The sequence below is a fragment of the Thunnus maccoyii genome, chromosome 2 (assembly GCF_910596095.1).
Source record: "Thunnus maccoyii chromosome 2, fThuMac1.1, whole genome shotgun sequence".
In the NCBI taxonomy this organism is placed as follows: Eukaryota; Metazoa; Chordata; class Actinopteri; order Scombriformes; family Scombridae; genus Thunnus; species Thunnus maccoyii.
Genome location: NC_056534.1, coordinates 14,857,727 through 14,883,418, shown reverse-complemented (window position 1 = coordinate 14,883,418; position 25,692 = coordinate 14,857,727). Strand labels below are relative to the sequence as shown.

The window sequence follows — 25,692 nt, the reverse complement described above, 5'->3', positions numbered from 1 at the left end:
TGCAGTGTTGAATTGGTCATACTGTAATTTTAATTCGATGGAGTGACTCTCAATGCATCAGAATCCAGAGCATAGACAAATGGACATATAAAATAAAAATTATTCACATAAAAACAACTTAAAAAACAGCAATGTAATCATATACAGAGCAAGAAGGTAAAAACATGTTAAAAAAGGCCAACATTTCAGTTTGGAGTGCAGACAACAGCTACGCAAAAGGCAAGCAAATACATATTAGTGGATCACATGATGATGTAAACAAAGAACGAGCAGGCTCTTCATACAACAGCATTTTTTAGTGTAATTATTTTGTAGCACAAACATACTTTCCTTTGAATTCCTGGACCATCAAAAATGCTTTTGCCCATCGTAACAGATGAGAAATGACTTGTTTTGATTCGAGTCAGTGGTTGTGTAATTTTTACGTTTTCCATTATTGTTATAGTTGTTTGTTATTACCAATAATAATTTGAAAAAAATAACTAGAACATTTACAGGGCACATTATTTTGCGGAGTGAATATGTAGAAGGTCATATATTTGTGTGTGAAAAAGGCAAATGTGATTTGCCAAAGTGAAACATCATTTCAAAGTCGTGTGGAGCCAAAAGAACAATTTATACAATAACACCTGAAATTTCACTTTCCTTTTGAAGTTTCACAGCATTGTTTAGTTTTTTTTTTCCCATATTGTCATTTGATCAGAAACTAAAGAAAAAGTATTGATTAGCAGCAAAAAAGGATTTAAAGTAAGGAAGCAATAGTTTGACCAGATATAATTTTAGGTGATCGTACGTAGACTCTTAATATCCCAGTTTGAACCTGTACTGTATCTGTGGACATTTACATCTATAGTCTAAGAGTACTAGAGATTACAATATTAACACCTATGCATAATGTCTTATAAAGTACAGCTACTACATGTACACACTGATTTCATCTGAGCAAACCTTAATATTAATGTGCTGTTTCCTCTTAGCTGGGCAGAATCTAGTGATTGTTATAATAAAAGTCTTTCACATCTGATAAAATACATTGCTAAGAGCAGTTTTTGGTCACATTCATTCAACTATCATACACACACATTTTACATTTACCTTCATCAGCCTCTAAAACCCACTGAGACGTTTTTACACCAATGACTGATAATCATGTTTCCCTTTTAAAACAGCACAAGTCTCTGTGTGAAATCTCCTTAGAGGCCTCAGCCGGATAGCGAGATCTCATAGTCACTTGATGACAGCAGGGGGCGCCCGACTTTACGCACATTCTTGGCGTTAGTTATACGAGCCGCCACCTCCACTGGCTTCTCAAAGTAATGCACCAGGGCCTGCTCAGTGAGCACAGAGGCCAGGAACTGCTCAAACGTGATGGCCCAGTCTTTATCAATGCTCGTGCTGTGAGGCAGCCCTCGGCTGTGAGGTCCGCTGCCGTGAGGCCGGTTACTTCTTTCACCGTTGGACCCGCTGTCGCTGCGCACCAGCACCGTGTCGTCTGCAATGTCCTCGCACTGCAGCTTCTCATCCAGCTCATGTGAGCCTGCGCTGAGCACCGAGTAAGATGACATTGATGTGTCATCTTTGGTTTCATCATCAGAAATAAGCATGGCGGATGACGTGCCTGTGTCTTTTGGAGACGAGTCCTCCAGCTTGATGTCTTGCATAGGTGGCAGCTGCTCGCAGCCTTCGTCCCCTTTCTCCTCCTCACAGGGGCTCGGCTTGTTCTCCAGACCTGCAGAGACAAAGGCGTCTTCCTGATCCCGCTGCTGGAACACGTCATCAGGGCCCGCTTCCTGTGAGGTTTTGGGATCTCCCATACACATGCTCGGCTCTGATTTGCCTTCCTGGTTGTGGTCCTTTCTACCAGAGGAGAAGAGCTTGCCCACTTCTCCCATTTCCAGCAGCAAACTGGTGACTGTGGCTGTGGCGTGATAGAGCTCCTGTTCCGCCACATCCTCGCTGAACATGCTGTAGAGAGTCTTGCAAAGCTCGATGAACTGACTCTGAAGGAAAAAACATGAGGTCAGTTATACCCCACTGAGTTTCTTCTACACACACTGTATATCAACATTGTATAGAGAGTAAAAGTCTTACCTGATTCAGTTTGGGAAGGTCTTTTGTGTTTTCCAGTTTAGGCTTCGTCTCCTGATTCCACAGTTTCAGGTAATGACGGTAATCAGGAGTGTTCAGTTTCTTCACTGTGATATGTACAAAGATGTGTTATAATATTAACATAAAGGAGTATTTTAATCATAAACTCACATTACATTATGTTGTAATAAAGAGACCAATTTCTTTTCTGATTCCTGCGTTATGATTTAAGAGAAAATCTATTTAAAAATGTAGAAATGATAACATAAATGGCATTTTCACTAGTGAATAAGAACGTGGCCTTTAACATCAGTGTTTTGCATAATAAATAAGGTTCACTCTAAGTGTATGCTTATAGCTTCATTGAGATATACTGTTTACTGTGAGTTGTTCAAAAAGGAGGAATTAAGCCTCTTTTTTTGTTCTTTTTGACCCAACAAAAAACTTGTTTGTTGGTGATCAAGACCAAGGGTAATTTCACGCCTGAACTGTTTGCTCCTTAGATGAGCTCAAACATCTCACTGTTCATCTTAAGCTAATAGGTTTATATAATACACTGCATTACATCTCTATACTCAGGTGTTTATAATATTTTTGTAATAAATGTGACTATGTTGCTTACCTTTTTCAGTCTTGAATGTAACTCTGACAAAGCCATCATCCTTCTCACTTCTGCACTTTGAATCCTGGCCTGAGGAGAGAGGAGGATGACTGAGATCAAACATTTATCAAAATGAACATTTTCTGTAAGAAGACTGTTAGATTTATTCATTTTCAGTAGCTTGACTGAACATTCAGTGCCGATTTGTTCTTAGAAGCATCCTCTATATCTTGAAGACAAACATATTGTATATTATACACTTGGTTCTGCTCTACTTCTCTACACCCCCGACAGTTCACTGTTTACTGCCTAATGTGGTATAACACCATAACATCAGAGCCTCCGAAGTCTCTGATATCACATTTGATCAAATGCAGTTATTTCCATACACTGTAACACATATGATACTTGTTCACAGGTTTAGAGCTGTCAGATTAACAGAGGCATTTGAGGCAGTTTTTCTCTCCTCTGCATATTCCTTCAACATCACAGTAAATGAAAACAAGATACTCCCTGCAAGCTCGAGCCTTACACGCATAATTTAATTTGTATATACATTTGTTTATGTGCATCTGCTTTTAACACTGTCAACATGCACAAAGCAGGCTGCAGGCGATACCTGTGGTTTCAAAACTAATGCAACCACATTGTCCCCCATAAGTCATGTCATGCACTCATAACCACAAAAACAAGCTACTCTCATACAAAGACCATAACGAGCTCAAGTGCTCAGTATTATGAATAGCAACAATTCTGCACCATATTTTATCAGGAGTATGAGCACAACAATTGGCTTGACATGTGGCAGCAACAAAAATTGTAGCTGTGCAGTGTGAGATCTTATTGTCAATAGAAACATGAAGATTATATTCCTGCTATAATCAACATGTCACCTAGTGGAAGTGAATATTTGCTAAAAGCTAATTAAGACGTCCATTTCAAATAAAACACGATCAACTCCTCAGAAAGGAGCTGCATTTCCTGCAAACTGCACATCAAAGCACAACCTATATATATACATATACACACACACACGCACGCACGCACACACACACACACACACACACACACAATCAACTCATATTTACACAAGTGAAGAATATGGTGTCTTGATGTCTTATTGGCTGAAACAGCTTTTCTTGAAATACCCGCACAATCATTTTTAAACAGCATTTCCATGAAGGCCAGTGATTGATGTTGTTATACTCCTGAGAGTGACATAAATAATAAATTATAATAAAGTTAAACTCCTTACCGATGGATGTTTCTGGAGTGATGTCTTCAAAGAAGTACTGAGTGGCTTCAAAGGCAGAGTCAGGCTCTTCCTGTTCATGAGTGAACTCTGATGGAAAAGAATTTGTCCAAATTTAACTTTGCATATGAAAACATCATGTGAACCATTTTTTTGTCATTTAATTTTTCATTTAATCCAACCATATACAACCTTAATACATTTTACAATGACATATGAACATAAAGTTACTTTTGATGGTAACAAAAACCATGTCACCAGGTTGCCAAAATGTTAATGAAAGCCAGGCCACACAACAAACTGAATTTAAAATACAGTGAATAGTTAAAGTTTTGATTAATGCCAGTTATTTCATTTGGAAACATGCTGACAAAGACAAATCCTGAGAAAGTGAATTGCCCAGTGAAGTGAGACTAAAGAATACAAAGTGTTCTCTATTCTCTCTCATTCACAGCCTTCACTCAGCCGTCTCTACCCTCTACAGCTGTTAATCCTGCTCCCCTGGAAGGAAATATATTATGTAACTCCCTAAAGACGAACTTTCAAGGACGAGTGAATTGCATCAATGCACACTCACCAGGTAAAACATGCATCTTGTAGAGGAGCTTCAGCTTCTCAGTGAGGTCGCCATGATACAGAACACCTACAACACACCAGCAGCCTTTAGAGATTGAACACATCTGAACTGCCTCCAACTGTGATACATCATCTTGGGTACAATACTACCATAAATAAAGATCATCACACAAAAAGCATCCACTTATCAAATAAACAGCGAGTATTTACAAGGACACACACACACAACCTTTCTGTACCTACCAAGGCCGTTGATGAACTCCCGGAAATTTATGAGGGCATCTCCGTTTTGATCAAGGAGACGAAAGAAGCGCACGGCCAGGGGGTCTGAGTGGGCTCCGTTGGCCCAGGGGAACAGCAGGTTGAACAGGCCTTTGAACTGTTCCACGTCGATGCGGTACTGCTCCAGGTAGGGCAGGCTGGGGTCATGGCGCTCTGTGGGGTTGCTGCTGCCGCCCCAGTAGCAGCTGGTCAGATGCTCTGCCTGGAGAGAGAGAAAGAGAGAGTCGGGTAGAAACTTTAGGAGATCATATGCAATCAAATCGAAGTATTAAAAACATAACTGTAGAGAAGATGAGGACAAAGCTCTTTGCTGCGTTTGAAGAGGCCAATTTTAAAGATGAGAATGAGGCTTAACCAACAAACGACCAATAATAATCTCAATCAGTATGAACACTGCCACTGATAAAGTGGTAAATTAATCTTTACAGGCCTGCACGCCTGACGCATCGACTTCCTGTCTGTACTTAAAGCTTTAGCGTGGCAGCACGACTGTAAGTGGAAGCTGGAGGTCCACAAATGCTGTCAAAGGGTGAGAAGGTGCTTTTACAAGGTCTCACAACGAGAATATCGAAGCTGTAACTCACCTTGAAGAGCACGAAGAGCTCCTCCAACTCATCAATACTGAAGGCAGTCTCTGTTACAATAGTTCTGACCTGAAACACAATATAAATACATTAAGTAAAACAAACAGAGAATAACTGTATAATAAGTGTGAAGAAGGAGCAGAATATCTAATAATCACTAGAATTCTTTCTTCTTCAATGCTCAAATCTAATTTGACCTGCAGACTAGAGTCTTTTAAAGTGCACAAAAGAGCCAGCAAGAAAATTCTAGTAAATACAGCTGGTAAATCTGACTGTACTTGCTTACTTTTTCAAACCTATTCCAGTATTTATAATAGTAAGTCAGTAGGTTCATACCACATTGCGTTTTGTTGTATCTTCAATAGTCTGGATGACCCTCAGTCTCTGTTTGAAACGCATCTGTTCGATCACATCTGCACGGATGGAGCCAAATTTCTTAAACAAAAAGGAGAGCAAGAAACATTTAGAAACAACAAGGATGACTGGAGACAATAATCAAGATTTATTGAAGAATTACAAAAACATTTACAGTACAGACTGACTGCAAAGAGGAATCCATATGGGCCTCTCAACATGAAAAACATTAAAATGGGATAAACTGAACGCACACTGCATCTTATTGAAAGCTGTGACAACAATAATATAATTGCTTTCTTTAGCAAAAATGTAACAAATAGATGACAAATGTACAGATAACTGGGCAGACAAACAGAAGGACTTGTGGAGTCACATGCTCATAAATCATCAGCACATCTTTAAAGAATATCCAACTAACAGATGTGTACAAAGCTCCATTAGAGGCATTTTTAAACATTTCATATTGGTCTTGTTTTGTTTCTTGAGACAAAACACAGAGGTAGACATTATTAGCCGTCATTACAGTATCACCCAGGTCAAATACCTCATAGGAGCTGCGGACCAGTTTGAAAATGTCGACCTCTGGATGTGGTTCTCCGTTGTCTGTCAGTAAAGAGTGCAGGTGGGGGATGGGAGGCAGGGTGCTGTCCTTATTGGTCACACTGTCCAAGTACCTACAATACACAAACAGTTGGAAGATATGATACCAAAAAAAAATCAGGCCTGTAGGAAGAGTTTGTCACTCAGACTGAGACCAATAAAGACAATCTAAATATCCAAAAACAATGATATCTGATGTTTTTTGCCTCTCCTTACCTGCCCAGTACAGTCATGGCCTCGCCGTCATCCTTACAGCCCAGCAGCTGGTGGATGTTGGCATGCAACACGGACAGCGCCAGCTGGAAGATGACCTTGATGCCGTCGTAGAAGAAGCAATCTACCACCACCACCGCGCTCTCGAACGGCATGACAGACAGGAAGAGGGTGAGGAACCAGGAGAGCGAAATAGTGGAGATGACCCCAAGGTCCTGCATGCAGTCGTATAGCTGGGGAACGTACTCGCGAGCAAGCTCCTCGAACACCCCCTGATCGACTAAAGCTCCTGGGGAAGAGGAGGTGGATGGTAAATGAATAAGATCTTTCGTTCTTTTCCTTTTTTTAAGCAGATAAATGTCTCATTCAGATTAAAATCAATCTTTTTCAAGAGAGACCTTGCCAAGAAGGCAGAAAAAGAGAATCATGGCAAACAGAAAAGTGTCAGACTATGCAAAGGTGCAAAATAAATCAGTTTAAGATGGTCATACAGATATTTGAACTTTTCATCAATTTGAGAGCATCAATTAAACACCCACAATCCCATAACAATATGAAAATACTGACCTACGACTCTTGTGTTGTAGTAGTCGGGTAGCATCCTCTCACAGAGCGCCACCAGCAGCCAAAAAGCCTCCTCTTCTTTGGCATAGAGCAGCAAAACCGATGTCACAATATTCATGGCCTGGGGAGAAGAAAAAAAAAAAAATCCTGTCACGGACTGCCAGTTTTCTGCTAGTTCATGTGGATCAAAACAAGAACGTGTGTAACCTGACAGTATCCAATGTTGGGGTTTCTGAATGCATATGCGGTGAGGACCCTGCGGAGGGCAGCGATGCCCATCTCGTTTTGAAAGGCAGGGTGCTCGGGGAGAGAGCGGTGCAGGTCCCTCTCTATCTCCTCTGTTGCCAGGTTGTATTTGCCCATCGACTTCTCCACCAGGTCTTCGTAGTAACCGGGGTGGGTGGCCATCTCGTTGATCGCCCCTAAAAACACAAAACATTTAAAAGGTGTAAACCAATATTCCAAAAATAGCGATGTACAGTATCTATCACAGGATATATACGAGGATGTCATCACTTCTGTAACTCAAATGTGCAACAAAGTAATTTTCAATAATTTTAATAACTCTACGAAAGCATATGTTTAGATTTAAAAGATCAAGTGGTCATTTAATTCTTTTAGAGATGTTTTCTTCTCTACGTCCAACCCTTATCCAATAAAACTTAATACATAAACGGACAAAATAAGGATTAAGGATTGTACTGGTGAGATTAACTTTAAGATAATATTAGTGGGGTTTTTTCCATCCACTCGACTACATTACATTTACATTATTCCTGTTAACATCTACACACAGTCAGAATACTACATCTGTTATGCTTTCATTCAAAGCTATTCTTACAGTGTGGTAAACTACATGACCCATTTTAGTAAACACAAAACCTTAAACTGATTTTATCTAAGTTTCAATTTTACAATTATGTCATCGTGTATTGCAGTATTTACGTATCATTGTGCACACTGTTATGAAATGCTAGACTCCACCACCTCTCACAAAAGTTGCTTAACAATATTTTTTTTTTTTGGTATCTCTGTTAAAAAAAGAGAGTAGCTGCTGATTTCAAGCTAGCTTTGAGACAGTAATGGTTGTAGCTTAAAAGAGTGAAAAGGCTGAATAAATGTTAAATAAAGTTAAATGACAGAAGGGAAATGTGCAGTAAACAAAGACATTAACAAATGGGCCGTTAGTCAAATGACACTGCTATTTGTTATTTACACACCATAAAGACCTGATAACAAATTCACTGGGTTACATGAGTAACTTCACTCATAAATATTTAAGACAGATATTTTCATAGCAGTCCACGACTTGATTGAGATAACTGTGTTTTACTCACCATTACCAGTAAACATGTTAGTGGGACATGCCCGGGAAGAGAAGCTCACCAAACTGGTTTTTATACTGTTTGGTCTAAATATAGACACTATTAAGGCAACAACTGAGTGTTTCAAATGAGAATGGTATTTTTTTTTTCCTGGAAGATTAGTGTAAAGGAAACTCCTTTCAGAGAGTGCAGGTAAGTGTGACTAAGGTGAACACAATGCAGCTATGACAACAAGCAGACTGTGCCATAAGTAGGTGACAGGGGAGAGAGCGGGGAGCTGTTATTATAACCCAGCTCTCATCAGGTGAGGGTGAGTACAAGCTGCACATGACTGTGCTTGTAAACAGGAAAATCTGGGGCCTGTGCATACCTGAATATGCAGCGTGTTGTTAAAGAACGAGAGTCAAAAGCTACGAGGTTCTCTGTATAGTTGACAGGTAATGGAAACTTTCCAGTTCAGATAATGTTTGATGGATAGGTTTATAATTTTGTATAAAGACACTCGTGAAAAAAAAAAAGATTCACTTCAAGTGAATCTTTAAAACCCCATTTCCTCCAAAAGAAATTCTGTTGTCAGCATGATGATTACAATAGTGGCATTACTGTTGTCAGTAAAATGTATCCTGACATGACCAAGTCTTTTAATTTACTAGTTTAAAACCTATGAAACCAACAGAAATTAATAATGAAAACATGTTTTTAAAAGTAGCCCAAATTGCTTTCTAAAATAATTTGTGCATATAGACACAGTAAGTTCATATTTGAAGTTCAGTATAATATCATAACATTAGAAATATACTGCTTTATCTTAATCTTTATTTTTTTTCTTCAACTCTCCTCTCAGCTCAAACCAGTGGTTTCCAACATGGGAGTCAGGATCCCCTCAAAGAGTATGTTTATTTTTTTAAGACTTTTCTCTAAGGTGTAATTACTTTTTTGTCTTGTCTCAAGGGGTCTTTAAAATGAAACAATCTGAGAAGAAAAAAATGCTCAACAGTTCTTGTCATAAGGGGTACAAGTGGACATTATAAGGGTCCACAAGACAAAATGGTTGGAAACCATTAAACTGTCTGCTGCTTTTTAAGGGTTACAGAGGATGAGAGTAGTGAATGTGATCATTTTATCATTTTAAATAAATGATTTTGCTTATTTCTAAAGGGGGCAGGGAGGTGGTGACATAAGAGCAGCTTTATGCCAGAGGAAAATAATATATCTAACAGTTTGTATGAAATGTTTGAGAGAAACTAAAAAGATGTAACTTCATATCTGAGTATTCATGTCTCACATCAGCTCCTAAAATCCTTATCTTGTTCTTCCATTGTGTATTCCTCCATAGGATTCTGTGGATTAATTACATTTGCATAAAATATGTATCATGTGGTGTTGTTCTTAAGTGCGAGCACGTAGTATACAGGGTGTGGTCCCATTAGGTGCAGTGTAAGGCTGAATCATTTGCAGTGCTGTATGCTCGCTCATGTGTATTTTAGGCCTCACTCACCAGAGAATAGCAGCCAGAGCTCCCCTCTCATGCTCTCAGGAATCCCTTTGAGGACCAGCTCCTTCGTCTTCTCAGTGCGGTACATGCACACCCCCTGTCCAAACTCAGTGAAGTGGTTCTTCCAGGCCTGCTCCTTCAGGAATTCCTTCGCCTGAGCAGAGAAGGAAATAAATTTGTGAGATGCAGTAGCTCATGTAGAATCATCAAAAACCACAACTCTAGCTTCAGTATTTTATTTGCTGCAGCTTAACTTTGAGTGTAAAAAATATACAAATTTAGCCCACACATTGTGAAATTGTGAAACTGGAAATTGCCAGCCTTTAAGCAGAACGGAGCAGAATGTTATTAGTCAAGGCCTTACTACGCACTGTTCCACGCTTGATGAGATTAAATGCTTTTGATTGTTCTTGACAGAGTGTAATTTAACTCACCAGCTTGGGATTGAACTCCTCGGGTGAACGGCGGCGGTACATAGTCATGAGGGCCTGTGTGGCTGTGGGCACACTGCTGTCGTTAAGGTTAAATGTTCGCTCACTCTCTGAACCCAAACTGTGCTGCGGGCTGCTGGAGAGCAGGGATCCATGCTGGGAGTAAACCTAGAGGGTACACATGCCATCTTTAGCCTTTTGGAGCTTTTAAACGGACACTGTCAGCACCACTATGTACAATCTTTCCGATTATTTTCTAGATTTAATATAAAAACCAAGTATTTAAGAAACAAATTCAATTCCTGGGGGATAAACCTGCTGGATAACCATCAGGAACACATCAAACAATTCTTACCTCGTCATCTGAGCTGTTGAGGCTGCCGGTAAGTTCCCTCTCGAGGTAGATCTTGGAGGTGGTCTGCTGCAGGAAGTCGGAGATCCTCTGTACCAGGAAGTCTCGATCCTTCAGGTTAGCAAAAAGGAAAGTCATACGATTCTTGGTACTGATGGAGAGCGGGCTGGGCAGCACGTTGGAGCTGTCTGCCTTCTCCACAATGGTCACCTGGAAGACGTTGGGGAACATTCACAATCTCAGTCTCAGAGGAATCATTTGGAAGAAAGACCACAGTAACCAGCTGTGATGACTATGTTCATTAAGCACTTGTTACATAGAGTGTTAGTTGTTACTAAATATTTACAGGTACCAGGTGTAACTGTTTAGCACTAGCTAGCCAACTAACAAAGCTAGCGTTAGCTTGTTAATATACAACCCATTTGGACTGAAGGTATTTAAAATTACTTTTCACAAAAATAACACAATATACTTCAAGTTACAAAAAATTTGATTAAAATGACCAAGTAAAGTTGGTTAAGTTGCGTTATCCTGCTTGATCTGAATTGCATAAATACTACTAACTCTGAAACATGTATTTCTCCATGTATGCATATAGTATAGGAATAAAAAAAGGAAGTTATGTTACAGCTTGTGACGCTACAGTGACTTCCTGTTTACATAGTTGATTGCTTTTGATTGGATGGCACTACAGATGTCCCCTAGCAACTGTTATACATTATAAAGTCTGACACCCTCTAAGTTTCAAGGTTCAACACGACTGCGTTAATCACAAGTTGAAACTCACTACAATCTTAGAAAGGAGTTTGAACACAAAATAAGTTATGAATTTACAAAGACCCAATCCAGAGCTGTAAAATGGATCGTGATTCAGCCTGACAGCTGCATTATGTGTGTATATGGGTGTGTGCGCCTCTTTATAGATGCAAGTGCTTTATGTCTTCCAGGTATAATAACACTTAAATCTACCATCTTACAAGCTGTTAACAAATAAACATTTAGGCAGAACGACCCACCTCACGTAGGGGGATGATGAGGCTACATAGCGTCTCTTCCTTACTGGTGAAGCAGATGTAGTTGGTGGAAACAAACATCTGTCCCAGGATGTGCATTTTGTTAAAGGGAGTCCACAAGGTGCAGTCTGTGTGACCGTCCAGTTTTTCATCTTTGGGCAGACGGAAGAGCGCCCGGTAACGCTCACTCTTAGCTCTCGCATCCAGATCCCTAAAGGATGCAGAGAGCAAGAATTGTATTAGATGACAGACTTCTGCACAAACATACAAATATATAATGTTACAGCTTGGATTGAGGCTGGAATAGTCAAAATAGTCATCCAGATATTAGCATAATTATAATGTCTATATGGCAAAAAGGTGATGAAAGAAAAGGTAAAAAAAAAACAAAAAAAAAACCTTTCAACAATTTTTCAACAATTAGATCCCAGTGGACGGTTTCCTTTCCAAATGTTATGCAAGATGGATGAGTGTATGAAGATACAGACAAAGAAGTGTTTGTGTAGACACAGTGAAGTGTTTCGCAAGACCAACAATCGCACAACCCCAGATGTAACGCTACACTGCAGGGAAACTAAGTCATGATTACATAAAATGGGTTGAATAAACAAAATTTGAGGCCATTTTTAAGGGCTCACAAAGACCCACCAGAGCTTAAAATCACTGCACCCTTGTGTTTCATAATACATTGGTGTTGTGCTTCTGCACCCAAACTTGCGTCACTGTTTTAGACTTTCAACCCTCTGTCCTGAATTATCTGGATAACCAACCACTATGCTATAACACATTAATGTTCAATCGACCGCATGTCGTAAACATGTATGAACAGCATTTTTTATTGATGAGCATAAGCGTTCCTGCTCTTCATCAGCTCTTACCTCTTGAGTGCTGAAACCTTCTTGGGTGACTTCTTCTTGAGTTTCGGCAGCGAGCGGTCCTGTTCAAAGCCTTTGTTGTCCAGGAGCTGACGCATGGCGATATTCGCCAGCTGCTCCGCCAGCTTGAAGGTCTCATTGATGTTGAGGAAGACGGAGAAGACGTGTTCATTGGAGCGTGTGCTCACCTTGATCACATCAGGCAGCAGGAGCGTGGCGCTCTTCTCCAGCTGGGTGATATCTGCCCAACGCACCACCAGTTTGGCTGACAGGGAAAGAGAGACATTAAGATAGAGATATCAGATATAAGACGTGGTCTAAGGTAGCCATCAAGATATGGTGAGCATGCAAAAATATGGTCATGTGATGCAATTTAAGCCCTCTGGTCTTTATATGCCATTTAAGCATTGAGTAGAGAGGGGTGTGACAGCTTATTTACTATGACTTGTCACAATAGTCTGGATTCTCAAAGACATAGAGCCTTGAAAAAAAGACTTCTCCAGATATTTCCAAGTCAGATAGTATTTTAGTTAAGAAATTAAACAAATGGAGGATAGTTAACTTAATTTAGTCGACTATTCACAGAGGAATACAACACACCATCTAATATCAAGATTACGCAGTACAATAGAAACTAAATATTTGGGTCCATGTCAGAAAGAAATGGGAGACAGAATCAGGCCTGGAGATATCTGAGAAAAAGATTAGAATAATATTTAGTCTAGTTAGACAAAGGCAAACCAAATCTAGCCGTGGTGAGAGATCTGTTGGAAGAACATAATCTGTTTTCTTGTGACTCCAAAGCTGAAATTTAAACAAAACGTTTTCTCACGGACAAAACCAATGCTGTAGGCTGTGTTGTTAAAAAAAATGTCTGATCACTTTCACATTTTGTGGGCTTGTCCTTTGATTTAAGCATATCGTCAAGGATTCCAAACAAATAATAAAAGTATTTGGAATAGAAGTTGATTGCTCTTTTATCAGATTATCCCTAGGCAAAAATCCCAGATAAATTCATGGAACAAGACGAGAGTCTCTTTGAAATTTGCGTGCTACTAACTGAAAAAGGCATCACATTGAAATGGAAATAGCTGCAGACAAACCCCTTAACCAAGAAGGACTCGATTGCAATTGTCAATTATTAAATTTTATGTTGTATCTGACCTTTACCTTAAGACTACGATATAAGCAATAATTAAAATACTGGAAGAAAGATGACCATATACACTTAATGTGCCTATAGGATGTAACCCATTACATACAGTATGTCATTGCAAGATCCTGCAATGACTGTGTTGTCTATGTCAGTCCACTGATTGATATTGCTTGGAAATATCAGTAGAAATAAGGTTGGGGAAAAAAAGAGAAAATATCCAACCTTCTTTTCCTAGTAAGTAGGAGTAGAAGCAGAGGTGGTTGATGCTGAGGTAGAGCCATCCCTGCCGTGGAACTTTGCCCTTCCAGTAGCTGCAGGAGTAATAGTTGACCAGTTTCTCCTCGTCGGGCATCCCAAACAGCTTACGAAATTTAGCGCTGGCCTCCTTGAACTTGTCTGTGTCGTCGTCCTCTTTGACGTCGTGGTTCTTGTTGTACTCTGCAATGATGCCCTGCAGCAAGATGGAAACAGACAAAAGAAGGTAATGAGCTGGGACATGAAAACTAGGACTTAAAGTAAGGAGCAACAGCAGTATTTTGATTGATGTTTTAAGTAAAAACACAGATTTCTAATTCCACATTATTATATTCTATCTATTTACAATTTTTCTATGTAGAAGTTTCTAGTTAATTGGATAATTTGTGTTGATTCATGTATTGTATTTAACTGATTTTTTGTGATGTGTTAGATTTAACATGCAATAATTAAGTTTTAGCCACGTACCAGAGATGGAAATGTCAGTTGATCCACTATTTTGTTCCAGACGGAAATATAACAACAACTATTGAATGGATTGCCATGAAATTCTTTACATAGATTCATGTCACTCTCAGAAAAAATTGTGATTCATACAATACTGACAAAACTAACAACATTCCCATCATCCTTAGCTGTCTTGTGTTTAGTGCTACTTAGCTAATATTAGCATGCTAAATTAAGATGGTGAACATGGTAAACATTACACATGCTTAACATCAGCAGGTATTGTTAGCATGATGTTAGCATTTAGCTTAAAGCACCTCACAAAGCGGCCGTAGACTCTTAGTCTTGTTTCTACATTCTATTAAAACTTTTTTTTCCCTCTATATCTTTCCATCTTTTTGCTTTTTGTCATTTTTTTTTCCAAGTATTAAAATACTTAGTCCTCTTACAGAAGTATCAGTGTTACTCAGCACTGCTCTGATTGGTCCAGTCTACAAGTGGATTGACTCTTGCAGATAACAACAACCTCAGTCAGTGTGTTTATGTCTATATACACTATATTACTTGCTCGCTCTATGGTGTTTACGTGACAATATCTGATGTAGAGCTTTCAATCTGTTGTTTGACCCAGAACTTATAAAAGTATGTAATGTGCTCTATGTTCTGTGAATCTGTGCCCAACAAATAAAAATTCCTTGAACAAACTAATCTTTTAATTGTAGAAGATGGGTAGTTACCTGGACCTTTCCTTTGACAAAGGTGGTAATGTCATTCTCATTTTCAAAGATGGAGAGAGTCTGCAGCAGGTTATGCTCCAGCCACTCCCAGTGCTCTGTGATCTCTTTACGGGAGGTTCCTGCAGAGGAGGGGAAGTCAGAGCACTGAAGGTGTTATGTTTCAGAAATAAGTGGTACTAAACTGTGGTTATGATCACACATTCATTTCTATAACAAATACTATGCAATGATTCAACCTTTTTCTTATGAGAGATAGTTTATATTTTTAAACAATTAAAGAGACCCTGTTTGCCTATTTTAGGTCGGGTTCATGCCAATGATGGCAAAAGAATGAGTTCAACAAAGAGTAAAATGAAATGTGTATCTTCTTTTCCATGTTTAAACAGCAACACTGAAATGACCAATTTGTTATTGTTATCAGTAAGCAGTAAGGTTAAAACAGATTTCTCCGGCCACAGGACAAATTGACTGCTGTAATGGCTGCCACTGTGGACCATTATCCCTCAACACTGCTGCAAACAGCCCTTCAGTGAGTGCACATCTACTGCATTAGCCATGTCTTCAAGACTGCTCCAATCTCCTGCTATCTCTGGGCTGAGGAGAACTGGGAGGGGTGGAGAGGGAGGGGAAGAGGGGAGCCATTGCCATTTCATGTCTTTTGTAGGCCTCCATTTCAGATGGGCAGCACAAATAATATTCATCTCATATTCAACATTTACTGTACACATTACATATATCATCAAAAATAAATTCAACTTTGCCACGGCGTCTTAATAGGGTCCCATCTTAATGACATTTGACAAACTACAACTAATTACAGCCTTCCGTTACTAATACTGTAATCTGATTAAGCATCATCTTGATTTGTTTCTATGCACTCCCAAATGTTGTGGGTTGCATGCTATTGCCCTTGAAATCCCACATACTGTATACTGTATGTAAATATATGTAAATAAAGCATTCAAATGATACTTTACTGAACAACTGTACACGTCCATGTGTAAATGTAACGGAGTTCAGCACACAAACATTATCAGAGTCTGAGGCCAAAATCTGGCTTCCAGTGAAGGCTTTTAACTTATTTATATCTTCAAGGTGCCTCAGATTCTTCTCTCTTGGTTATTTTTCACCAAATGGTTTGTGTAGGACTGAAATTAATAGTCAATTTGCCAATAAGATGTACGTACATTGCGCATGTCTATAGGCTCGTGTCTACTGTCCTAGTTTGTCTTATTCATGTTAATTGTTTTGCACACTGAAGTATGAGAAACACAACTTTGTTCTGCTTTGCACTCCTTGTTGTGTGGTCTTGAATGATAATAAAGCTCACTTTGACTTTAACTTTAAAAGGTGATCAGCAGAAAATGAATAAGCAACATTTTTGATAATCAATTAATTGTTTAAGTCATTTTTAAAGCAAAAGTGTCAAAAATTAACTGGTTCCAGCTTTTTTCTTTGTCTGCATGATAGTAAACTGAATATCTCTGTGTGATTGTTGATGGACATAACAAGCACTTCGAAGATGTCAACTGGGAGCTTTAAGAAAATTTCACCAGTAGACTCAAAATAACTGATAGATGCAGCCCTAGCTCTGTGTTGGAACTGTCAAGGTTGAGGTAATTTTATATCCAGTGTAAAAAAAAACGGATATAACACATCACAGTAACAAAAAAAAAAAAAGAGTGCTGATTCTAATCAGTCTGGTGTGCGGCTCCTAATTTGCATGATTTACTGCCACAGACTGTCTACTAAGCACTCTCACCCATAAAAACAGGAGACCACAAATGTCAGTTTGCATCCACAGATTATGGAGATTACATTATTGTGTGAAAACCAGCAGATGATATGAAATCATAATGAAACCCCATCAAGTGATAAGCGGGCAAATCTCTCTCTCACACACACACACACACACACACACACACACACACACACACACACACAAATATATTTGAGCATCGACTCCGGCACCCTGTATCCTGTAATCCTGCTCTTTAAAACCACCGGGGCATGATGTAATGCTTGGCATTCGGCAGCACACATGGAAAAAGGCAGGATGTTTCAACATCATGTGTTGTGTGCGGTGGCTGGGGGGTGGGGCGTGCAGGGGTGTGAAAACAACAGAGGGGCCTTCCCTGAAATGTACCTGTATCCCTAAATTGTGAGTTTAAGTGTGCATACCATGAGCAATGATCCAGTAAGCTAAAGAGTCAGGAGTCTGGTACAGAATCCTATACGGGGCCATTCGAGCGCTCGAGTCCAGGACAACATCCAGGGTGCCCACCAGCAAACCTGTGAGAGACAAAAATACTTTGATTAAAGACTGAGAAACACAAATAAACTTCAGTCTTTTCACAGAGGCTAAATAAAGAACTTACTGTGTTGTTCCAACTTCAAACTCATTTAAATGAACTTAACTTATAAATTTGGTCAGCTGTGAAACAACAGACCTACAGACAAATGTTCATGGGTATCACCAAAGTCATAAATGGCCTTGTGAGATGCCTAACAAATCAAGTGCTTTAATAGTTTTAGACCATGTTGCTATGCTTAAAAGGAAGGGGAAACCCATGAGGTCTTGTGGTTTAAAATTTGAGCATATAAAAACATCCTGTGGCTTAAATGTCAGTGCTCTGCATTAATGCATTTGTTTACTTGTTAGACTTGCTAAATGTGTGATGGGCTATTTACGACTTCATGTGATTTTGATAATAGAAGCTCAGCAGTAAGAACAGGCAGTGTGAAACTAATTGACAGGTTAATTGGGTGAAAGAGGATGAAAGAACCTGTAAGAAGAAATGTGATTCTGCTGTTTGCCTCACAGAAAAACGGTGCCACAGTGAACGAGGTCATGTATAATGTAATGGAAAAAACTAGTTTATAAAAGATGTGTCTCTGCAGTGTGATACTACCGTAAAGCTTCACTAGAGCTGCATGATATTGACAAAAAGAAAAATGTGTTTATGTTTAGAGCAGGTCAGATTAGATAAAAACAGAATCAGGGTTGCACTTCCTAAATAATTCATCCTTTATAAAAGGTTTTAACTAATAGCTTAATGGTTAATAAATAATTTACTAATGGCTTATTAACCGGTTATGTAATCCGCTGTTAAGAACCACTTTTAGTTCACCAGGCTGTGAAAAGAAAAATCTTTTTGGCTTCTGTTTGTTTTACTCTGGTTCCAGACCTCTGAATCGACACCCACATCTCTGATTTGTTAAGTCTGGCATCGCACCCGCTGATGGCCGTCTCCGCCAGCCGGAGAAACAATCGACCAATCAGAGCTTTGTAGGTGAGATTAGGGAACGTTGACAGCATCTTCCTGCAGAGCCAGCTAGCAAGCAGGCCGCATACAAGAAAAATGGCGACAAGCGTGTCATGCTGTGAGTCCACATACAGAGATAACGACTCTTAAATCAACATGAAAAAAACGTTAACTGCTCCTAGCAGCTGCTGTGTCAAATAAACATGACATTGGTGGGACGGATGCTTCACTTACTGGTAATTGGTTAGTACAAAACAAAACAAAATAATCCTGCTCCCAACAAGAAATCAGTTAGCATGAACACAATGTCAGGCTAAAGTAATCTTCCTCCATCTTTGTCTTTTTAGCTAGCTCCTTGACCCAACAATAGAAAATTTGATCAGTTACATCCTGAAAAAGAGCTACAAAGCATCTGGACCACAGCCCATTTTCATCAGTTTATTAACAGTTACAACAGCAGACTTGATGGGTTATTATACAAATCCTTTATTAATGATTTATTAAAATATTAAATTACTTGACCTTGTTAATGACTTGCCATTTTTCACAACCTAGCAACCCAAACAGTCATGTTCATAGCTTATGACTTGCAAACCTTTTAGAAGGAAGTACATCAATTACTTTCTATTTGGAAACCAGTTAGCAATACTACAATGTTGATACCATTTTCAAAGCAATTGAGCATCCCTGTGCTATAGGCTGTTGATGAGCTCTGCCCTTGTAGCTGTAGCTAATATTCTCCCTGCTTCAGAGTAGCTATAGGTTCAACTGCCATGAGAGAGACAGGTTATTTTTGTTCAGCAGCTCATCAGGGCAAACACAGAGTGAGTCACACAGAGAGAGGAGGAGGGGGAGGAGGGTAGAGAGAAGAAACGAGACAAGTCAGAGAAACTGAAATGTTTTCAGAGTTTTCAGAGGAAAACAAGCAAGACAGAAGTGTTGAAAGAAGTATCTCTGTCTGATTCAGACTCACTGAACTTCCATCACATAGTTTCTGATGTTATTAAAAGACCTTGGACTGGATCCTTTGCTCTAATTGTCTCCCTTCTACTTTTACTTGTCATTATCCTCTCTGCCTTCCTTATATCTATATACCCCCTATTTCCTCTTGTCATACTGAACATATCAGTTCCTCTCACCATTTTGTTCTGATGAATGTTAAAGCAAACAGCATTAAAGCGACTTAGGCCTTGAGGAACAGGTGACTACCATGCTAAATTGTATTGATTGCCTTCCTGTCATGTGTCATGAGAAATACATACAAAAATAAAGAAATAAAATATTAACTTGTATTTGTTACTTAACTGTATCCACAGGGCTAAAAAAATTCAATAAAACAGACTATCAGCTGTAGTTGAGTGGAGTCTAAAACACACCAAAACTAATGAGATAATGCAGTCTGACGCTTGATGAAGTGCCTTTGTGAGAAACAAACAACTTGTTGGTGTGAAGACAACTTCCCCTTTGACAAAAAGAAAAATCACAAGGTTCAGCAGTCATAACAGCACTACAAATAGCCAAAGTGCAACAGTTGCTCACACGTTGACCTCAGAGAGGGCTTATATGCGTTTTCCAGTAAGCTTTGTTTCCCTGTAAGAATGCTTAAGAAAAACAATCTAACAGCCCGCCCTTACAAGCAAAAAACAAGAGTATAGATTGAAAATTCAACCCGCAAAAATAACCTGAAGTTTCCACCATCTAGCAGTTGCAGTAATCGTGACTCGGGGAAATGACACAGATCAGATGATGTCAATATAAAGCTGTCAAATTTCCGTATAAATAGATGTCAGAAAGTGGAATTAGCTGCAGGAGACGACTGTTCACCTCCTGCTTCCAACCACGAGTCGGGACAGCTTTTTAAAAACCGTAACTTCGATTGTCGTGTTGTTTGCTGTTGCCATGATGGAGGTTGTGTAACTTTTAGGAAGTAACTTTAACCCACACCATGTCTCAAGTGATCATTTTAACCCAAACCGTGATCTTTCCCTAAACCTAACCATGTGTTTTTTGTGTCAAAACCTAAACAGTCACTCCATAAAACAGAATTACTTTTTACAATTACTGCCAATAGAGGCAGCATATTAGAAAACGCTCCTACTAGTGATTCTGGAGTTCAGGTACAATCGACCTATGTGGTCGTTTCATTATGAGGATGTGTTGAATCAATGCGAACACGAGTGTCTTCAGTTCTTTCCTGAAGTCTTGCGGTGAAAATTCATGAAAAGCGACGATTTTTCAACTTTCGTTACACTGCATGTAATGAATGGTTCAGCCTACGACATGCACGCTGAGGTTTAACGCAGGAAACTCGGGGGTTGCGCACAAGAAAGGAGACCACGGAGGGTGTAAGACCACTTAACATCCATCCTCTTACCTCCTCGTGTCAAACTTATGTAAGTGGAAACCAAAACAGAGAGTAGGAAAGCTAGTTTTTATTCACATCTGTGTAGATTCAGGTGTTTTTCAAACATTTTTAAAAAAAAAAAATCCATATAAATATGTAGAGAACATTGAGTTGGTTGTTGTTGTTATTCAACAGGCAACCCGTGTGACGGCATGTTCCGACTCACACCTCTGCCTTTTACAGTGATAAATTTCCTTTCACACACACTGATTGAGTGGGTTGCACAGCCAACAAAACAAAGAAACACACAAGGCCAGAAACAAAGCAGCTGTAATGGTAGATGTTCTGTTTATCATCTCTGGGTGGCTGGAAAACTCCTCATAGCGAACAGTCTCCTTCTGAACAGAACAGGCTATAAAAAATCATGTGATGTTTTTGTGCTTCTCTCCACTCAGACACAAAACCACAATAAGCTCCCTATTTTAAGATCAAAACAGATCTTCTTCTCTGTAACATTAGTGTTTTAAACTCAGTGAAAGAACAGGAAACCAAACCAACAGCATGAGAGAAAAGCTACATGTTGTTTTTTCATTTGTTTATTTGTTTGTATCCTCTTTTTGCCAATAAAAATATCTGCTTGGGGGTGGGGTGGTTGCTGGTGGAGGATGTTTGCATTCAGCACACAAAGGACCACAATCTCTCCCAGACTTCTAATCAATACTGTTTCAGATAACAGGAATCCGAGACAAGCCTGGATCATCATCATTATCATCACATGCAAGTTTCAGTGCATCCACATTTGTGATTAAAACTGTTTTCCACCATTTCTCAACACCTCTAAGTCAACCGACATAAAGCACGAGTCATAAAGTTCAAGATAACCGATTAGCTGACAAAGAACAGGGTCAGTATCTTTCTGACATGACACACTTCCAAACATACAGTAATTACCAGTTGGATTGTGAAATACGTTGCACTATGACTCGAATTATTGTGCAATTTTTTTTTTTTTGCTATAAGCACCATTGTGTACAGTTATGCAAAAAGTGACATAGTGGCCTGTTTCTGAGTTTATTTTGATTCTGATGAAAACAGTATTATTCAATTTTCTTCTTCGGTGAAAGACATCAGCAACATATTTATAGATACATTCAGAGTGTGGATTTAAGACTTCCAGCTTCCTCTCTGCACTCACCTACAAAACACCCCAACCGCATGCAAACTCGGTTATAAGAACTGAGCGTGTGAAGTATAAGATAAGACTCAGTGACAGTTAGAAGCTGGTAGACTAGCGGCTTTAACTCTATATGCAAATGACATTAAACGTTCGACTGGGCAGTGCTCTTTGTTAGGTAAAACTGTATCTACATGCAGCGATTGGAAGAATACTGACAGCTGTATTACCATTTTGTGAAAGGAGAACATTCTTAACTGGTATGAACATCATTTAACATCTATATTATCCTTTATAGTCTTAAAAGGAAAACTACAGTTACTCCTCGAGGGCTCCAAAGACGCCTCGGAGATAAATCCTTTATGCGGTTTGTTTAGATAAATGAGGTGAAAGGGAGTTAAGAAGGAACTGATGAGGAGTTAAACACCTTTGAAAACAAAGAATTTATGCAGGATCCAGTTTAACTTGTCAGCCTCAGGGGTTTCTGGGTAATCTGTAACTTGTGGACACCCAGCTTCCATTTATTATTATGCGTTAAAAAGATGAGGGAGGAGCACATCAGATCCTTCACCATTTCCGGAGTATTTCTTACTTTTTCTGTCATAAATTCTACAACTCTGTACTGATGTTTAATGATGCTGCCAGCCTGTAGTGTAGCGATCTGGTGGAGAAAAGCAAAACACACATTTGACATTTTTCACCGAGAACTCGGAGGCTGTCTGCCAGCTCAGGCATTAGAGCTCGAACCCCCAGTTAAACGAAATATGCAGATTTGTGCCTGAGCTGCTGATGTCTTCCCCTGTCTCTGGAAGAAAAGCTTGTGGACAGAGCCAGTGTTGCTGGGCGCTGGGTGCCAACTGGCACACAGTACAAGTCAGCAAGCTCAGCATTTACATAACAATGACATCATCCCCTCGCACCACTTAGCACACTTTGTGTTGCCACAGAAAGAACTCACCAGATAATTTTGAATTATTTATATCACAGAGGATCAAATCACTAATATTATTTCCTAAATTTGTTCCCAAGTCTGTTGTATGTTCAGTCTGGAACCTGCCAAAAAGCTATTGTTTACTTTGTGCCTTTATTAGGCAGACTAGGGTTGGGAAATATGTTGATATAAACCGTAAAACAATAAAAATGTTTATACCATCAGAGATTATGTCGCTACTGTTTTAGTTTTTAGATTTTTGCATTAATGTTATGCAATACCTTGATTTATCATATATTTAAATCTCTGAAGAAACTAAAAACAGACATTTCCATCAGATTTTTTCTCAAATATGTTTGTTGCTTTATCAGTGGTTCCCAACCTGCGGGTCTGGACTTCCACGAGGGCTCACAAGATGAATCTAAAGGTTCGCAGGATAACTATAGGTATGAGAAATAAAAAACAAAATTTTGCAACATAAAGTAATGTCTGTTTTTGGATTTTTCTCTACGTTTTGTTCTTTTCTTGTGAAATACTTGACAGTTTTATCTCATCAGAACTCAAATCAAAGGGACAATCATTCTTCAATCGAACGGCTTCCTATTCATTGACATGCAACCTATGATGAGGGGTCTCAGGAGACATTTTTTAATCAATATATATCAATACTGTAACATAAAATGAATATCATAGAAGATTTTTATCCTTATCAGCCACCTCTAAGTCAGGCTGGTCCTCAACAGCAGAGATTTTACTCTTGTCATAGTTATTGGTGTTAGAGCTCAATGAGCAGTGACACTGACTGACGCACAGTGAGAAAATCTGAGCAGGGAACAGAAACTCAGCTAATCAACACTGATCTCTCAGCGATAGATACATCTTTTTCAGTTCAGCTCTGAATCAAAAGCAATAACAATAATCCTGATTTCTATTGCTATGATTGGTGACATTTGGCTGCTTGTTGAGCACAAATGACTGCACCAGATATAAATGTCATAATCAGGACCTGAACAATGGAGGTTTTCATGTATCAACATTCGTTAATCATCCTCCTTATTTACACAACAGTATCTCATCTGTAAAGCCTGAGGAAGTGTCACACGTTGTAACCAGATCTGCTCAGTTCTGTCTTCAACCAGCTGAATCCAGGTCAAGAAATGAACCAAATTTCAAAAATCGTAAAATAGAAAACAGGACAGTCGGCTGTTAGCTGTGAACCTTAGCCAGTGATTTCCATAACCTGCCCCCCCCCCCCCCCCCCCCCCCCTCCTCCTCCTCCTCCTCCTCCTCCTGCTGCTGCTGCTGCTTGACCCATTTTGGATGCAATAAGCAAGAGAAAGGAGGAGTGAGAGAAGGAAGAAGGGGAATGATTCAGCATGAGCAAGCAAACAGACCATGTCTCTGGCTGGTGGTCAAACACAGTGGATTCACTGTTGTTGAGACTCCACAGACATTAGCAGCTGCACAAGTGACCCTAGTCTGCTATTGTTTTTTTGTTTGTTTGTAATGTTTAAATTGAGATTTTCCTAGCAGATAGGAATAAGTATACTCCAACTGCAAGACACCTCATTTGTCTTGTACTATAATATTTTATGGATGAATTTAGATACGTGATGCACTTTGCACTTTGTTGTTATCACACTTGATTTGGCCTCCTTTATTTCAGGCTGACAAGGATCTGAATACATCAATTATTAGGCCTTAAACAGAGATCTTAACTCTTCTTTACTAACAGGCACATTCAGGTGAAAGGCCACCTGTGACAGCTGATTAGTCACGTGATCCTCACATTACCCGTCCATGTGTTTCCTGATGTCCATCATCATCATCAACAAAACACACTCCACCTGACGTGCTGTCACTCAATCACCTTTTCATCATCGCTTATCTCTGAATTTTAAATAAATATTGTTTGTTGTTCATCCGTGACCACAGAAAGATGGGACTCACCCGCCAGTCCTCCGCCTCCACCTCCGTGGCCCTTTCGTTTCTGGAGGATGAAATATGGATTCGCCCTCTCGGTGATCCATAATGCGCCCGCCAGTAACACATCTTCGGGACTGACCCACATAATTCTCCTGTTTGTTTTAAGGGAACATTGAACACACAGGGTTGCTGACGGCGACCATCAAACTAGTCCGATCTGGATGTGTGTGATTGTGTCCACAAAGGATTATTAAATTATTAAAACCGCCGATGGAGGCCTGATGTTTTCCTGAGCGATCCTCGACCCTTAAAAATATCGTCTAATGATGGATGTCCGAGCCAAAGTAAGAGCGCAAGCAAGTGTGCTACTATAATTAAACCAGCACGGCACGGATCGGACCGAAACGGCCTGCGACAGGCGATATGTGGCAGTCCAAACACTAAATTTCGTGCACACAAACCTCCTTATGCAACAGCAACGTCTCTGTGTGCAGTACAAAGCTTTTAGATAAATGAGTTTGTTGGAGGTTTCCTCGGCAGCTTGGCTCGGTTTGCTTCGCTGCCGCACGGCGCAGTGCTGGATCAGGCTTTGTTGTCCATGCTCCGTGTCAGGTGCGACTCAGTCAGCCTGTGCCGATGTCGGTTGTTTTGCGGAGAAAACCGCGATACAGCCGATCGAGATGAGCTCTAATCTGGTTATACGATCATCCAGCTGCGACGTCTGTCCGTGTAGTGAAGCGTAAAGACGATACTTCTACAGTTTTACACCGCTGCGGTCCTCTCCTCCTCCTCCGCTGCTGCGGTCGGGACGGCACTCGCAACAGCCGACCCTAAATTTTGGAGTGCGT

General features: G+C 39.7%; 1 protein-coding gene across 1 annotated transcript; it reads right to left on the bottom strand.

Moving 5' to 3' along the window:
- Positions 1 to 25,692, bottom strand: tbc1d9 (TBC1 domain family, member 9 (with GRAM domain)). The gene is made up of 21 exons (XM_042390866.1): positions 24,869 to 25,692; positions 17,385 to 17,495; positions 15,204 to 15,322; positions 13,987 to 14,215; positions 12,612 to 12,873; positions 11,737 to 11,944; positions 10,724 to 10,930; positions 10,372 to 10,536; positions 9,941 to 10,091; positions 7,325 to 7,539; positions 7,121 to 7,238; positions 6,557 to 6,842; positions 6,285 to 6,414; positions 5,720 to 5,818; positions 5,384 to 5,452; positions 4,761 to 5,001; positions 4,519 to 4,584; positions 3,945 to 4,031; positions 2,711 to 2,779; positions 2,092 to 2,195; positions 1 to 2,000 (listed from the first exon to the last, which is right to left on the bottom strand). Exons 1-21 carry the CDS (start codon positions 24,987 to 24,989, stop codon positions 1,203 to 1,205), a joined length of 3,855 nt encoding a protein of 1,284 aa, XP_042246800.1. The 5' UTR covers positions 24,990 to 25,692; the 3' UTR covers positions 1 to 1,202.

Coding starts and splice junctions, on each gene's coding strand:
- tbc1d9 (XM_042390866.1), bottom strand. CDS start 24,989: ATGTGGGTCAGTCCCGAAGATGTGTTACTGGCGGGCGCATTATGGATC. Junction 12,874..13,986: donor CTACTTACTAGGAAAAGAAG/GTTGGATATTTT, acceptor TTTCCCTGTCAG/CCAAACTGGTGGTGCGTTGG. Junction 2,780..3,944: donor CACTCCAGAAACATCCATCG/GTAAGGAGTTTA, acceptor CTCTCTCCTCAG/GCCAGGATTCAAAGTGCAGA.